Genomic DNA, 16,560 nt, shown 5'->3' with positions numbered 1-16,560 from the left:
AAACCTGGTTAAGTGGGACCTGGATAAGTGAGAAACCTCTTTAGTTGGGACAAAAGGCGCGGTCCCGACACTTTAACACTGCTTTACCTCTATTAGTGAGACAAAACAGACCTCTATAACTGAGATAAGCTTTTTCGACTGCATAGTCACATTTACCTCTATTAGTGAGACAGAGTGTATTTTACCTCGAGACTATATTTGAAAAATTACATTGACTGAATTGTTTGCTTAGAATGTTATAGGAATTTACCTCTGTATTTGAGACACAGTCAATCCACGACCTCTGTAACTTAGACTTTATTCAAAATTAATTTCCATGTTTTCAGTAATTTTTAATCCATCCATGTCGGTTATTTGTGTTTAGGTGAGTTGAAGGGTTTTCTTATTTATGTAAGTAAAACTATCGAACTTAAAACTAAAATCTCAATACAATTTACATAAAAAATATCTCATTATAATTATAATATAAAAGTTGAACACGCAATGACGTCCGAGTTTTCGATATTGTATTTAAATACAAGGTTTTTTCATACCTTTTTAGAGAGATCAACTACATACATAATAATTACTATATTATGTTCAAAAACACCTTATCTATCACCTCTATAACTGATATGCCCTCTATTCTAACCTCTGTTAGTGATACCCTCTGTAAATGAGACAGACATTTTATTTTATCTGTCTAACAGAGACCCTTTATAAGTGGAATACCTCCTTAAGTGACACAAATTTTTTCGCCCCTTGAAGTCTCACTTATCCAGGTTTCACTGTAATAGGCAACTGATTTTTAAATAACAAATACCTTCCTAAAATTACTACCAACACCACAACACAACATTTAATGTCATACCAAAAACCTTTTACAGGTTCCCCAAAACAGCTTACAAAGGGGTAATTCCATGTAACAGAGTAATGTAAGTGACCAAAAGTGCTCACAAAGGTATTTCAGCATTTAGGTCTGTTTTTTCGCTCCACGTCGTACCACAGTCCATAACGAAGTTAGCCAGCCTAGACGAAGTGACAGTCAATTTCGCTACGTGGCGATGGAAACGCAGTCTGGCTTTGTCGCGCTACAGAAGAGCGATAGAGAGAGCCTGATTTTGACTCATGGAGACCATATACATCTCTAAGGAGAATTAGATTAAGCAGATATACATTTTATCTTTAGTTGTGACATTTAGAGTCATTTGCACCTCTAAAGTAATTTTAGACTTTTTCTTTTGTATTTGTACTTTTTATATTTAGTGTAGTTCTTGGTTGTAATTCGACATTTAGAGACCTTCTACATCTCTAATTAATTGTATAGAGTTAACTTTAGTTAGAACTTAGAATTAGTATATAATAGTATCAATTGTAATTTCAACTCAATTTTAAATATTTTCTAAATATGTACATGTGACTTGTAAAAATGCCCCTTTGGCCTATTTGAATAAATTATTTTGATTTTGATTTTTAGCTACGATACGCTTACGAAGCGTAAGCGATTGTGACGTTGTTTAGGTGCCCTAGGCTAGCGGTGTAGTTTGGACGGGTGTGCACTGAATAATTAGGCGCTAGCCTTATTGCGGCTTGTTCTGTGACCACATTCACGTCGATCTTTCCTGGTATACAGGGTTTGCCTTTATGAAGTATTCCTCCAATGTAACATTATATGTCTAAAAGGAGGATTTGGCCATCGTAATATCCGAAAATGTACCTTAATCTGCGGGCATTTCTCAGGAGGCGCGTTTTTACGTGTCCGAGGCAAAAAACGTCAGAACGGACTGTTTCAAAAATCTGAATTAAATTAGGCATAATCTTTAGCCTCTGTTCTATTTGGTACACCTTAACATTATTTATTTATTATTTGTATGATATGAGTAATAAAATATTAAATGCGAAAAATGACCGTCGGTGGGCGTGTCCCGCACTCAGAATTTGCAAAACAAAAATCATAACTCAAAATGGAGTTGTTGATCGCAGTTGTTATAGATATTCACGTATAAGGTATTAGTTAACCCATCATATTTTCTGTATAAAAATAATATGTTAGCTAAACTCATCGAGTAAAGACAAATTTACCATGTGTCCCGGGCTAGTGACTGATTTCGGTGTAATTTTTTAAACATGGCATTAATCTTACAAATTAGTAGATCAAGGACGTAGTAGCACAAATATAGTTAGTTTTAGCTATGTTTTAACCGTTCAGTGTAGAGGAGATGCAGTACCGTTTTATAAAGGGGACTTTTTGAAGGTTTCTCAGTCGTTCGCTGGGTTTGGTCCCAGGTTTTTTAAGATTCGGTGGATCAATTTACTCCCACAGTTTAGGTCCATTTGTCGTTATGTAAGGTACTAACAAATCCTTGAAAGTATGTTATTACGTCATTATAACATCTCCTCTGTATCATTCATGCTATTGCAGTTATCTCCAAAAAAGCTATAAAATTTGATATCAGTGGAGTTGATTTCCGTGGTTTCGGTGGATTTTTTGACCACCGATATCAAAAAAAGTGACCACCGACTTCAATTGCCACGTTGCAAACTGATTAAATGTTCATTATTTTCTAATATTTCATACTTAAATAGTAGGATATAAAAACATAGAACTATGTTTCTAAGCAAATTAAGCCACTCTATGGGTACAAAATTCTCTACTCGATAATGACTAGCATATTACCATGTTAAATTTTGTAAAATTGCGCGATTATGAGCCTTTTTACATGACCTGTCATCGAATTAAAATGAAAAATATCAATAAATTGAATAATAATTTATATATTAAGTTGAAATGTGGAATAATGTGTAAAAAATTGAATTCGGTGGGGCAAATTGATTACAGTGCCCATACATAATTTCGGTGATTTTAAAATGTCAGATTTCTTACAAACTATAAGGTTTTGATGGAGGCCTCCACCACCAATATTTTTTATATTTAGGCTAGATTTTAGTAAATTGACTGACATATCAATAAAGTAGTAAATAAAAATCACCACCGAAATCAGGCACCGAACGTCATCCCTGAGAACCGCCCCTACGCTTTTTGTGTCGGACTCCAGTTTTCAAAATTGAATCTATAACACGTTTGCTACCATAGTTGTGAACTATCAAAGTTGATTTGGCAAGAATGCGATCTTCAGAATTGTTTTCGCGTGTATCACTCATCATAAAGACAACTTGATTGTACTTTATACGGATAATCTGTTAACCCATTAACGGCTAGCGGTGCCATACGGCATCGCTTTTCCTGTGCTTAGTATTTCGCTGTCTAAGGTTACAATTATTGAAAAACTAAACAGATTTTTGATGAATTAGATACCTAAGGGTACCAGTTATCACTATAACCACATATATTGTAGCAATTTGGATTAAATCTACTAATTTCGAGTACCCAAAAATATAGTATCTAAAAATGGGCAAATTCTTCATGTTCGGTCTGAGGAAAATGGTCAAAAATGGTTTTATTTCTAGTAAAGTATAAATTGAATGCATTTTATTCTATTTTGGTATATATTATTGATCCGATGGTACTCAAAAACTATTAAATTTTAATTTCACTTTCCGTATATAGCACGGCAAAATTTGCCGATGCCGTACGGCATCAGTAGCCGAGTATGTTGTCTTTTCAAATGATATAATATTACGTGTACTATGTTTTAATTCCTCTTATGTTTTAGCGTTTTGATTACAGTTTTAGACTATTATTGTCCTATTTCAACATATCTAGTGAAATTGCTTCAAGAAAAGTAAGGTTTTGAGTTATAACATCTATGTTGGTCCTCTTGCCCATACAGTATATCAAGGTTCAACCCACTTGGTTATAAATTAATTTCTAACAACACTGGTTGAGATTAAGATAGGATGATGGCGTGGTAGGATGATGCTTTTTACAGCTAAGAAATCTCAATACCGGTATCAATTTAATTAAAAGCTTCATATAGTATAACCTTACACCGGAGCTTCTTATACCTCGTTTTTAGCCATTATAGAACAATTAGGGTGTCAATGCTACATTGTGATGAAGATTTTGGTCACTTAGTGGTTACTAATAATATACAGATAATAATTCAGACTGTTTCACAAACGGTTTACAACAAAATTAGTGAGATCAATATAAAGCAGTTGGCTATGTCTGGAATCTACCTAAACAATCAGTCATTTTCTGGTACCGTGCACTGAGGGTGTACCTCCTAGATGGGTCTTATAATAGTGTAAAAAACAATCCAGATAACGTAGTTGCCAGTACGATTTAGGCCTTTATCCTTAATGTACGTAAAACTTACAAGTTAAATAAATATTTAAAAAATAACAACTTGTAATTGTTGACACGGTACAAGGCTAGAGGTGCCATACGGCATCAGTATTTTTCTCCAAAACTATTGGTCCGATTTAAATTTTAACTTTCGGTCTCTGATCCTGGAAAGAAATATAGTAATATATTTAAAAATTATCAAAATCGGCGACATGAAAAAAAATCAGCCGTTAATGGGTTAAAACGTCCTGATGGCTAGTGATGAAATCGGACTGTTTTCTTGGAAACAACACTTATTTAAAAAGTAAATCAAAGCTGTGACTCACAAATAAAACAATAAAATTTACTGATCAAGCGATCAACATGACAGAACGGTGACATTTTCTTATAAATCTCTTTAGTCTCATAAGCTCTTGAGATTGGTGATTCGTAGCAGGAGTTTAATCCCATAAATTGCAAAGAACTTTATCCAGCAACATTAGCGAAATGTCACGGTATATTTATTCTTCTCACAACAACAGGTGTTATTGCCAACACTTTCTCACCACATATCCAGAAACCGTCGCTACGTATGTCTGACCCAGACTAAACATAAAGTTTGTAGGGTTGCGCTCCAAAATATATTAGTCACATTACCACAGGCGGAAAAATTAACTTGTGAACAGATAGGCAGGTGCTACACGATCCCCGCAAAGCCGGTAATGTGAAATAAAACAATATCCTGGCTGATTTTCATGGGATTTGATTCTCCGCTGTGACCTACTTTGAAAGCCATCGTATTTTCTTCGCTATTACCTTGCAAATTTCATTCAAACTGGCAATAGAGTAGTGTAAGATATAAACGAAGATCGCGGAGAAAATATTTTTCACCTGCTTTTCCACAATCTACTAACCATTATGTAAGTATTTTAATAAAAATCCTCAGGGAAAATCCAAAAGAAAAGGTGTCTACAAATGGATACCTACAACTAAGTCGGGAATTAACCAGCTAAGTTAGGGTTGCCACGCCTAATTTGGTTAAGCTTCCACCCTCGCTAACCCTTACGCTCTATTTTATGTAATTGTGCCCCTGAACTGTTTAGGTGAATGGCCCGCTCTTTTCAGCTAGAGACATTAATTACACTTAGGCGCAGTGGGAAGCGATAACTTAATGGAATTCATTTTAATTTTAAAGAAATACCTACGCTTTATAGCACATATAACTGAGTGTATGTGGCTGTTACCAAGGCACTTTAATTAGAATTATAATTAGAATAAGTTTTTTAAAAATGTATTTGCTCACTGTATGGACCTTGGTCTGAAATAAAGATATTTTTTTTTATAGAAATTTTAAGTGGAGTTTCATTACAATAATACATGTCAGATCCGTTAACATGTCTGCTTCAAGATATATCTCACCTAATATCAACATTTTTCATTTCATTGTCAACACATACCTCAGCAAAAGAAGCAACGTAAAATTTAAATATTCTGACAAAAGTCTCAATGCTCCCTCAAAATGAAACGCATAAGTACCTATTTACCTGAGTAATTTAAATAAGAACAAAGGCACTTATCACTGTACTCGAACAAACACATTTGAAATACGAGCGAGAGAAAATCTCTTTTCTAGGAAATAAATTTTGCCTCACACGACTAAGCGCCCATTTTGGAATGCACAATCTTTCACTAAATGATGCCATCAGATTTATAGGAGCCTCCAAGACGCTCACAAATATATAAACATGCCTCTATTGCAAAGCGCTGTTCAGATATTTTGATAACTTCGGCCGCTTAGATTAATCTGATGGCTACCTGTACGTGACTTGCGAATTCTTTGTCTTCCATTTGCCTGTTACTTTTACAATGGCTAAAGTATGAAAGGTTATGGAATGATTTATAGTATTTTCATCTACCTTACCTGTTTACCAGGAGAAGAATAATGATGAGATAAATTTGGTTAGCATTCGTTTGTTTGGCTAAACTAGACGACTTTTAAAAAATACAAAAGGAATTAGGTCATGGACAGAAAAGGCGTAGGTAAGAAAGGTTGCAATTAAGATGTTGCTTTATATTTGAATCTCCAAACGTTAAGACGATACGGTAGGGGTCAATTCTCCATACAAACGCTCTCGACTATTTATTTCCTCCCTGGTTTTTGAAGATAGGGCAATGATTTTTTCAACACAGATTGTTTTTATTTTTATCTGTGTCGGACCGTTTTGATTTTTTTGATAATCTGCTTTTTAAAGATTCCAGAGCCAATCAAAAATCGAGAGCGGAACCTCGATTTTTAAGATTTTTTTGAAATATCTTTTGACTGAGTTGTTCTTAATGGACAATTTTTTTTTCGATAAATGTAGTTAATAACACTTGTATATTTAACTAAAATTCCCAAGTTGAAAGGGGGGCTCCTTTCCATTTTAGCATTTTCGCTACCGTATCCTCTTAACGAAGTCGCTTAGCATTATGAAGCTGTTACCTAATCAAAATGTCGCAGTAAACGCTAGTAAAATCAAGTCACCAAATATAATTTGTGCTTACTAAATTTTATTATGTATTTTATGACAGTCTTATCTACGTCTGTCAATGATTAATATGTAAAGACCACAATTGTTATAACAACTTTGACGGTGACATATTAAGTTGCTAATGTGGCGTACGTAAGCCCCCATTTGAATATTAAGCTCGAACTTTCTTCTAACTTACTTCATGCGAATCATTTATCTACAGAACTTTATAACTAATAACAGAATATTATGACGCTTTCCATTAGAGACTGGTCCTTATGCTTTATGACTTTTATGAGCACGCTGAAATTTCAAGGGATGTTTTTCTCAGAAAAATATTTATTTATTAAGGACTTTTCTAGCAAAATGAAATGAAAAGGATAAGTATCGTACGGTTTTCATTTATAACATCTATTTAACAAAGGAGCTTAAACAAAGGAATTTATTTTGGAAAGATTACATGGAAGGAATATAAAATAATAAATTTGACCTTTTCGAAATGCACATAATTTTTCAAAGGAAACAAAGCAAAAGCAATTTGAACCACTAATGCAAACTCATTTGCAAACTTCCGTGAAAATTAATCCTTAAGAACGTCGAATGCAGAATCGCTTAGTGCCAACAAGTCATATGTCACTTTGGGGATCTGTATGCCAATTCTAATTTACACCAATAAGGTTAAGACATCTGAAGGATTATTATTATTTAGAGCCCAATGTGACCCACTGCTGGGCAAGGGCCTCCCCTCTCATCCCTGTTTAGAGCAATATCGGGCCAGTCTTTCAAAAAGAAGTCCATGGCATCGCCGACATGGCCTGCCGGATCCCCGATTTGACTGAATTATCTTCTTCTTTGCCCCTTCCCATTTTTGTTTGGAGTCAGTCCTTCTTATCATGCGTCTCCAGGTAGATCGGTCCTGGGTCGTCTCTTTGTTAACTGGGGCTTCTTTGAGGTTCTTATTTACTACAGACATCTATGTGGCTCGGGGTGTTCCTCGTTCTCGGGGTTTTGACGTCTAGAATTCTTCTGGTCATGTGGTCGGATGGTTTCCTTATAACGTGTCCGTACCACGGTATTTTCACTGAATAATACCATTCAAATATCCTGAATATCACACACGTGCTTGGCTGTAGCTGTATTAGCGCAGGCGAGACTCACTTGATGATTGAATGACATCTTTTGGATATCCTTCTGATCTCGTTGTATGTTTGAATTGGCCTATAAGGTACTTACGACGTTCTGGATGTAAAGGCCCGCAATTATGAACATGGCCGACCGCCGTAATGACTCAGGCCATTGCGAGTCATTATGCCAGGTATAATAGACGCCATTTAAGTAACCTTATTATTTGGAGCTGGCTGAAAAAGCAACTTTGCGATTGAATTTTTACTCAAAGACTGACACAGTTTAATAGGTGTTTGGGTAGCAAACAGAGAGAGGGCCAGTTTTTTTTTATAATAATGTAGCATCTATAATAACTGAATTGTTTCAACTTAAGCATTTGGGTTTGGATTTTGGATTTGGACTACAGCTTGACTAAAAATTGAAAAGTGTGGCAACATCGTAGTGTCGTTCTGTTTTCTCATAGATGTTGATGTTAAATGGATAACACTACAACGTGGCCACTTTTTAATTTCTACTTTTTTATTCAGACTGATGTTAATGCAATTTATGACATCGATATTTATTTTAACATTTATATTTTTGTTTACTGAGAAACTACATTGAAATACTTATTAGTAAACTACTAGTAGATAGAAATAAATTTATTAACAATTAAGGCGGGAGTAATTAAAGGTAGAAACTTCACTACTCCACTTCGAATATTTTATTATAAAATCCTATTTTAAACACGGTTCGTGTTCGTAAAGAGATTTCGAAATTCCATTTAATCCTTTGTGCTTGCATATGTAAAATGTACGTTTATTTTTTAATAAAAATCGGATCAAACGATACTTTCGATCATAAATTCTGTTTAGTTTATTGTGTATATATATTTCTAGTAAGTGAATATGTAGTAAGCATGATGTACAATGTATATTTTCTTTATGTTCGAACTACAGATCTCTTCTCTAGTCTATAGATCTAGGTAGTTTCTAAAATCGTAAATTATATATCACACACATTATTATCATTACTTAATTAAATCTTCTTCGGGTATGTTATAAGATTATTCATAACTAGCTTTTGTCCGCGGCTTCGCTCGCGTTAGTAAGAGACGAAAGTGGCCTATGTTACTCTCCATCCCTTCAACTATCCCCACTTAAAAAATCACATCACTTCAATACCACACACGGAAAGTGATTTTTACCTCTATATTAGTATGGATATACAAAGTCAATGATTTATCATGTAAAAGCGGTGAAAATTTACATATGTAATATAGTACTTTGTACCAAATACCAAAAATACTTTAAAAAATCCCGTCCCGTGTGGTGACGGGTTAAGAATTTCACCACCCCCTTTCTTTTCGTGGGTGTCGTCAAAGTCTACTCGATTGTGTGATATGGGTTAAATTGTGGCGTAGGCTGGCAACCTGTCACTGTAATGTCACAGTTTCATTTTCTTTCAATTCAACCCCTTAATTGCCAAGAGTGGCTTGAGTAGTTTCATATGCTCTGCCTACCCCTTTATGAGATACAGGCGTGTTTGTATGTATGTGTACCTACTTTAAAAATGCTTTTGAATATCTACCTTAAGCGGACACCTATACTAACTAAGGTGTGAGAAAAAAATAATAAAGTAAGTTTCCATTACAATAATATCTTTTACCATAAATTGCTTAAATGAAAATAAAATAATATAGAATACATTTTTTTCCCATCCAGAGGCCATGAGTTCAAGTCTCACCCAAGGCAGACATTTTCCACTTTTAAATTTATTCTAAGCCTAGTGGCATCGATTGCAGATGTTTGCAGATTAATCAGAAGTTAAAAATAATATAGCACAAACTTGATAAATAAAACATTTAATTTAATATAAAAGAAGGCTTATTTTCTCATTCACATTTATTCAATTCAAACCGGCGTTTTTTGTGACAAGATTTGATTTAAAGCTTCAATTTATCGCAGACCTTTTTATAATTTTCGTCACAGTCATTACAGTAGAAATTAATTAAATTTATTGAGTTCTGAAAAGGGACACGCCTTTATTTACTTATTTAGTTTGCGAAATCCAAAACAAGTCATTAAAAATAAATTTACGCAGACTCATTTTCCTTTCCCATGAATGATGAAAAGAAGGATAAAATTTTACATACACTTATTATTAAACATAAATTTATTTATTTAATTTATTTTCTTCTTTTCATAATTCACATAATCACTGCCTGCAATGCGCTTGACAGATATTGTGTGCTTTTCACTACATAGGTACAGTTTTTTTAAATGTTTTATGAGATAATGTCATGTGTTTGTAAAAAAAATGTTTGACACGGAAATGTTAACTTATAAAACCAACATTACTGTTTTTATATATTTTTTTTAAATGAAACGTATCAAAGCAACTTAGTTCCAATTTAATATGATTTGAATTAAATCGAACTGAATTTATGTTCTAAATATAGAACGTTGGACCTTATGGCACTTAGGGCACTGGGTCAGTTATTGGACGCTGGCTATTGGATTGTCAATTTACCCTACTTGGTTGAATTGGTAAATCAAAATAACTGTCAAAGTATCGAATGTTTTTAACCCACTATATTTTTTGTGCCATACTCCTGTATTTCCTTAACCGAGATCCACATGGTTCGAGAGGATATCCATGCTGGTGATCCTGCTCAACTGCGTCACGCTGGGCATGTACCAGCCCTGCGTCGACGACCAGTGCGTCACCAACAGGTGCAAGATATTACAGGTGAGCAGTCTGTCTTTATTCATCTCTCTTCTCAGTCGCTCCCTCATGGCTGAGGATCGTGGCCAACAAAGATTTCCTTCCACTTAACGCAGTCTAGGGCCATATGTACTGCCATATGCATGGAACTATAAGATTTCTTCACGGTGTGAGCCCACCACGGTGGCGCTTATCGGTATTCCATTCCACCCCTGGAGGGTCGGCCTTCGACTTTGCCGAGCATAATGTTCCTTTGGAGAGTGTGCTGGTTAGAACACATGATATGCCCGAAGAACCTGAGTAGTGTGAGTTGTCCCTTATAAATGTTCACTAAAATTATCAAGTCGATAAAGTTCGTTTTTCCCTTTCTATCACAAAAATACGTCGGAAAGGGACAAACGAACTTTATCGGCTTGAATAGTGAACGTTTATGAATAAGGGGGTTAGTATCAAAGAATATAATACTCACGGTAGTATTTAAAGATATGTACCTAAACAATAACTATCAACAAAAGATTCCTTAAGCCACTTGAGGATAAATGAAAACATCACACGACCAAATAACGCCAAAGACAGATCCCTAGCTGCCTGTTCCACTAGGTTTTGTACTTTGTTAGTTAACCGACAAATGCTGTAACTACCCGAAAATAAAAATAAAAGCGCCTACGGGTAAAGAACCAGCGGGAATGTTTGTGTTAAAACATATTCATAGGTACGTTTAGTTCTTTATTTTATTAAAATTATTATTTTAGTATTATTTACATTAACAAATTTCGACGTGTGTTTGTACGTGTGGTCTCATGGCAAGTATACTTTTTCGTAAAATTTTAATATGGCTCACGTTTTCAACAAAACATATTCAGACGCGAACATATGAAAGTCAAAAGATATTAAATTGGCTTCCATGAATTATTTGCCTTTATAATTCACAGGACAAACGCAAAATATTTAATTAATTGAGTCATTAGGCTTTGTTGTGCTCGAATAAAATGAATTATAACAGTTGCGGTCTGGCACATTCGTATTTTAAAACAAATTAATTATGAATGGCGTGAAACAATTAACTCAAATTATTATTAAGAATGAAAAAAATGTTAATCTAATAAAAGAAAGTCTTTTGAACTTCTGGCGAAACGACTGGCTAGGAACAAAAAGGAAAAATTAGACGCTGGGTAGACTTTCATTTCAAAAAACCGGCCAAGAGCGTGTCGGGCCACGCTCAGTGTAGGGTTCCGTAGTTTTCCGTATTTTTCTCAAAAACTACTGAACCTATCAAGTTCAAAACAATTTTCCTAGAAAGTCTTTATAAAGTTCTACTTTTGTGATTTTTTTCCTTTAGGAGCGATTATGTACATTTCTGAGGTTGTGCAATAAAGTGGATTTGTATTGTATTGTATTGTATTTCCGAAAATATAAATATTATCAAAAAATGATCTTAGCAAACCCTTATTAATTTTTAAATACTTATCCAACAATATATCACACGTTAGGGTTGGAATGAAAAAAAAAATTCAGCTCCCACTTTACATGTAGGGGGGGTACCCTAATAAAACATTTTTTTCCATTTTTTATTTTTGCACTTTGTCGGCTTGATTCATATACATATTGGTACCAAATTTCAGCTTTCTAGTGCTAACGGTTACTGAGATTATCCGCGGACGGACGGACGGACGGACGGACAGACAGACATGGCGAAACTATAAGGGTTCCTAGTTGACTACGGAACCCTAAAAACGTTTGGTGTTTGCTAATAATATCAAAAACGTATGCCACAGATCACACACAAGAATGCAAACACGGCATCCCCAACCCAAGGCTTGGCGAACTTGCCAGTTTATTGAAAAACTTTTTAATTTGCGCAAAAAACCGACACCGTAGCCGATCACAGGCAAACACCAAACAAAATAATCAAACACCTTGTGTCTATTGTTCGCCGGTTTGTCGAGCTGACGTCAAGCACCAATAAGTAAGGTACAGCGGGGTAAATCTCGACTAGGGGGCAATTGTAACTGATCCATTTTTTCCATTATTACACTATGTTTGAGTTCTATATGTATCCACTGAACACGCCTACCTTATATAACCGGTGGACACTCTATTTAATAATGCATACATTGTAAAACATGAAAAAAATGGACCAGTTACATTGGCCCCCCAGTCGAGATTTGCCCCGCTGTACCTTACAAAGAAGTTTTAAAAAGAATACTTTTTTCGAACGTGCACAATAGGTCAGAGAAACTTTACATATATATATGTATTTAAATAAAACTTAAAATCACTCACTCCTCCGGCAGGCCTCAAGCATGCGTCGTCTTTCTGGAACACTCTTCCAGTCGCTCCGATTAACTGAGCGCGAATATGTGTGTGGTTTTTTTAATGCCTTCCTTTGGCTTGACAAAAATATAAGTTTACACTTTTTTTAGCCCGCATTAGTGTCCCACAGCTGGGCAAAGCCCTCCCCTTTCTTCATCCACTCGACCACATGAAATAAAAATATGGAAACGGATTATACCGGGCAAAGCCCTCCCAACTGATCCATTTCTTCATCCACTCGACCACATGAAATAAAAATATGGAAACGGATTATACCGCGTAATATATAATACGCGATATAATCACGCTAACCAAAGCTAATATTAAGTTTACATATTTTTGTTACAACTTTAAAATTTTACAGGTTTTCGACGACATTATCTTCGCATTCTTCACTTTGGAGATGACGATCAAAATGGTCGCCATGGGGGTGTACGGCCACGGCACATATCTCGCCGACTCCTGGAACCGCCTGGATTTTTTCATTGTTATGGCAGGGTAAGTAAATACCAATTCAATAAAATTCACTAGCACTTGTATTGTCCATGTGCATGGCATTCTACTTAACAACTATTGGACTATGGAAATCGTCAATCATAGTGTTCAGAAGGCTGCTGGGGCTGTCCCTAACACGGCGCATCATGGAGGCCACTCTTTTGCGAATTATGGCTTGAAAGCCATCCACTCGAGCCTCGGTAAACATCCCCGATGCGCTACAAAATCTAGACAGTCCCAACAGTACCCTGAAACCGTTATTATACTGAATGTGTAAGGCATTGAGAGATCTCTGCGTACACTTGACCCACAGGCTGCACGTATAAAAAGACTGACAAAATGCCTTAAAAAGGGTTAGTGTTAAGGGTAAGTGGTTACCGGCTAACATTTTCTAACTTCTATGTTAAGGTATGTGGTTACCGTTTTCTTGCTTAATTTTGTATCAAGCAGAAACTTCTCCAAGCGATGCTATTAAGCTTAGAGATAAATCAAAATTGGAACAAAGAAATCTGTCTATCTGTGGGTCTTGAACCCAAAACTACTGGATCGTTAGACTTGGAACTCCGATAGCCGTTCCAGAAGTGTAAAACTTTTAAGATGGATGTTTACGGAACCGACAGAAGAATATGGCTCTTACCTAATGATAAAACAACAACCTAATTTTGTTTTGTCTCGCTCGATGAATAATATTAGGTACCGTCACCGCTAAAAGCTTGTAGCAAAATGAACAATTGGACAAAAACTTATTTTATGCAAATAATAGCTATCGTCTTGGCATGAATAACATATTTCTGTTATCTAAAAGTTATTTAATAGTAGGTATATTATTGTAAATTTCAAGGAGGTAATTGTTCGAGTGATTTTGTCGACGAGTGTTAAAAAATTGTTATTGTAAAATACTCTACGCGACAGCATGGTCACGCAGGCTGAGAGAGCTCAGAAGGCTTATAGACACGAGTTTACAAAATCCTTACCTCCTGAGTTACACACAATATTTTATTTATTAATCAAACCTTTTAATGATTTTTCTATCACATTTGGGAGGAACACAGAGAAAAAACGATACTCATAAGGCAAAACCTTCAATGAATGGCGGTGTTGTACTGCCCGTTGCTATGGCAACGCGATCAAGCGCAAATCGAGATGGCCGTCACAATTTCCTGCCAGATTGCAAATTATAACGATTTATCTACGTGAAATTTACAAAATAAATGTAAAATACACTGAAATAATTGTAAAACATAAATAAAATACATTTTTCATACCGTACCTCTAATATTTTTTTATTGCTTAATAGTAAAATTTTAGTGGTGCAAAAAAAATCCTTGGCTGATTGAAACATCCTTTGCCTGAGGTATTGTACGGATAGTATTCATTTTTAAAACTACATCCATTATTCCCTTGGGAATAAAATGGTACATTATACTTCAGTACACGTATATGCAATGAGACCTTTAAACAGCAAATGTGATGAAAAAATATTTATGTTATGAAAAAAATAAATTTGTTTTTCTTTACAGGGTTTTAGAATACGCGTTACATGTCGAGAACATCAATCTATCGGCAATAAGAACAATTCGGGTGCTGCGGCCGTTACGGGCGATCAATAGGATACCAAGTAAGAAACTAATAATAAACTACCTAACTTTAATATTTTATAAACTTATAATTAAGATTATTCAGTTTTAATTGAATTTGGGAAGAAAACTAACGATCAAATAATCCCAAAGGAATCTTACTTATTGAAAAAATCGCGACGTCCGTCTCGGCTAGCGTAAAGCGTTTTCGTTGTCTCTGTTTCTGCTTAGTTAATGGTTTTGTATACTATCCGACTGTTTTCCATTATACACAAGAAGAAGATTAAGAAATCTGTTAAACTGCTTTAAATTTTTTGTTGATCTACTTTTGCTTTTTTGATGTTGGTTGTCTTGAAATCTACCGTAGCTCACAAAACTTAAGGTTAAACTATAGGTTATGTCTTAAACAATTAAAATGTCTTAAATTGCAACGACTAGTATTAAACAAAAAACTAAATTTTATTATTTCACATAACCAGCCTTAATTCGGTCTTCATTGCAATGAAGAACAATACCAAACTTTAAAGAATAAAACTGAGCAACAAACTTAAAAGTTCCTCTCGCAACAAAAGGCTTCGCGGCAAACTTCAATTACTAATAAAAGCTTTCTTAAGCTCAATGAGGATCACTTAACACTTTTGCAATCAAGAACCCGCCTGGTGGGCACTCACGAACTTCGCTCAGGTACCGGAGACCCGCTAGGCGGGTTGTCGCCATACAAGCGCCCGCTTATAAATTACAACCGGTTTCTGAAGTAGTGCGCCATTTTTTTTCTGGTAGTAGTGGTAGTGAATGTGTTAATAGATGCTTGTTTTAGGGTGTTTACACACTAGTTGAGCGTGAACGTGTGAAACTTATACTTACAGGCTGAATTATATTGGGCTTCCTCTTTGATGAATTCATTGAACTACTTATATAGTGTTTTACTAGCAAGTGGGCTTTTTTTATTGGAGCGTAGTCTAAGAAGGTTATTAACCTTAATTTATTAATAGGTAAAAAAACTGTTGACACTTATCGATTATCTAACAAAAAAGTCGCTGTGTTTTGCCAGCAATTTACAGCACAGACGCTTGTCAAGTCAGGGCAATAACAGCTCATAAGTATTAGCAATGTGAGTAATGACAAATTAAGAAGTACATTGAATGCGCAGGTAATTTAAATATGATTTGCTAATAATATGCAAACGATTGCTGATTGATCATATTATTATTGGTTTTTAATACAATAATGCCCGCATGTTGGTAACACGCTGTATAAATCAGTGAAAATGAGTCGAAACTGTGGATAAATAGTATGCATTATGTAGTTACAGACGGCATCAAAAGTACTACTGACTAAGAAGTATGCCTTAATGTGAGAAATTTTGATAATTCTCTCAGGTTATTTCAGATATTATATCCATATGTATTTAAATATACGATGTACTCACGTCAAAATATCGCGTTGGACGACATGTTTCGTCATATGAAGACCCATCCGGCATTTATAAGCGATCGCGGCGGCTAGACTGCGTGGACTGCGTCCTTGCCTGTAGTATATTTAAATGTTTAAATGTATCTCACGAAAGTTCAACGTCTATGAATTTTTAAATTATTATTTTGCAATACATATACAAATTAACAAAAAC

The 16,560-nt window shown here is 35.1% G+C and overlaps 1 protein-coding gene across 1 annotated transcript in view; it reads left to right on the top strand.

Moving 5' to 3' along the window:
* The window catches only part of LOC125233195 (voltage-dependent T-type calcium channel subunit alpha-1G), a 294,775-nt gene that overhangs the window by 200,012 nt on the left and 78,203 nt on the right, over positions 1 to 16,560 (top strand). The window contains exons 4-6 of the mRNA XM_048139099.1: positions 10,461 to 10,572; positions 13,226 to 13,359; positions 14,877 to 14,974. Of these exons, the coding sequence (XP_047995056.1) occupies positions 10,461 to 10,572; positions 13,226 to 13,359; positions 14,877 to 14,974 (344 nt within the window). The remainder of the gene's footprint in view (positions 1 to 10,460; positions 10,573 to 13,225; positions 13,360 to 14,876; positions 14,975 to 16,560) is intronic.

Source organism: Leguminivora glycinivorella, chromosome 14 (assembly GCF_023078275.1).
Source record: "Leguminivora glycinivorella isolate SPB_JAAS2020 chromosome 14, LegGlyc_1.1, whole genome shotgun sequence".
Lineage (NCBI taxonomy): Eukaryota > Metazoa > Arthropoda > Insecta > Lepidoptera > Tortricidae > Leguminivora > Leguminivora glycinivorella.
The sequence above is the reverse complement of the archived record's forward strand: the minus strand, read 5'-3'. Positions and strand labels throughout refer to the sequence as shown.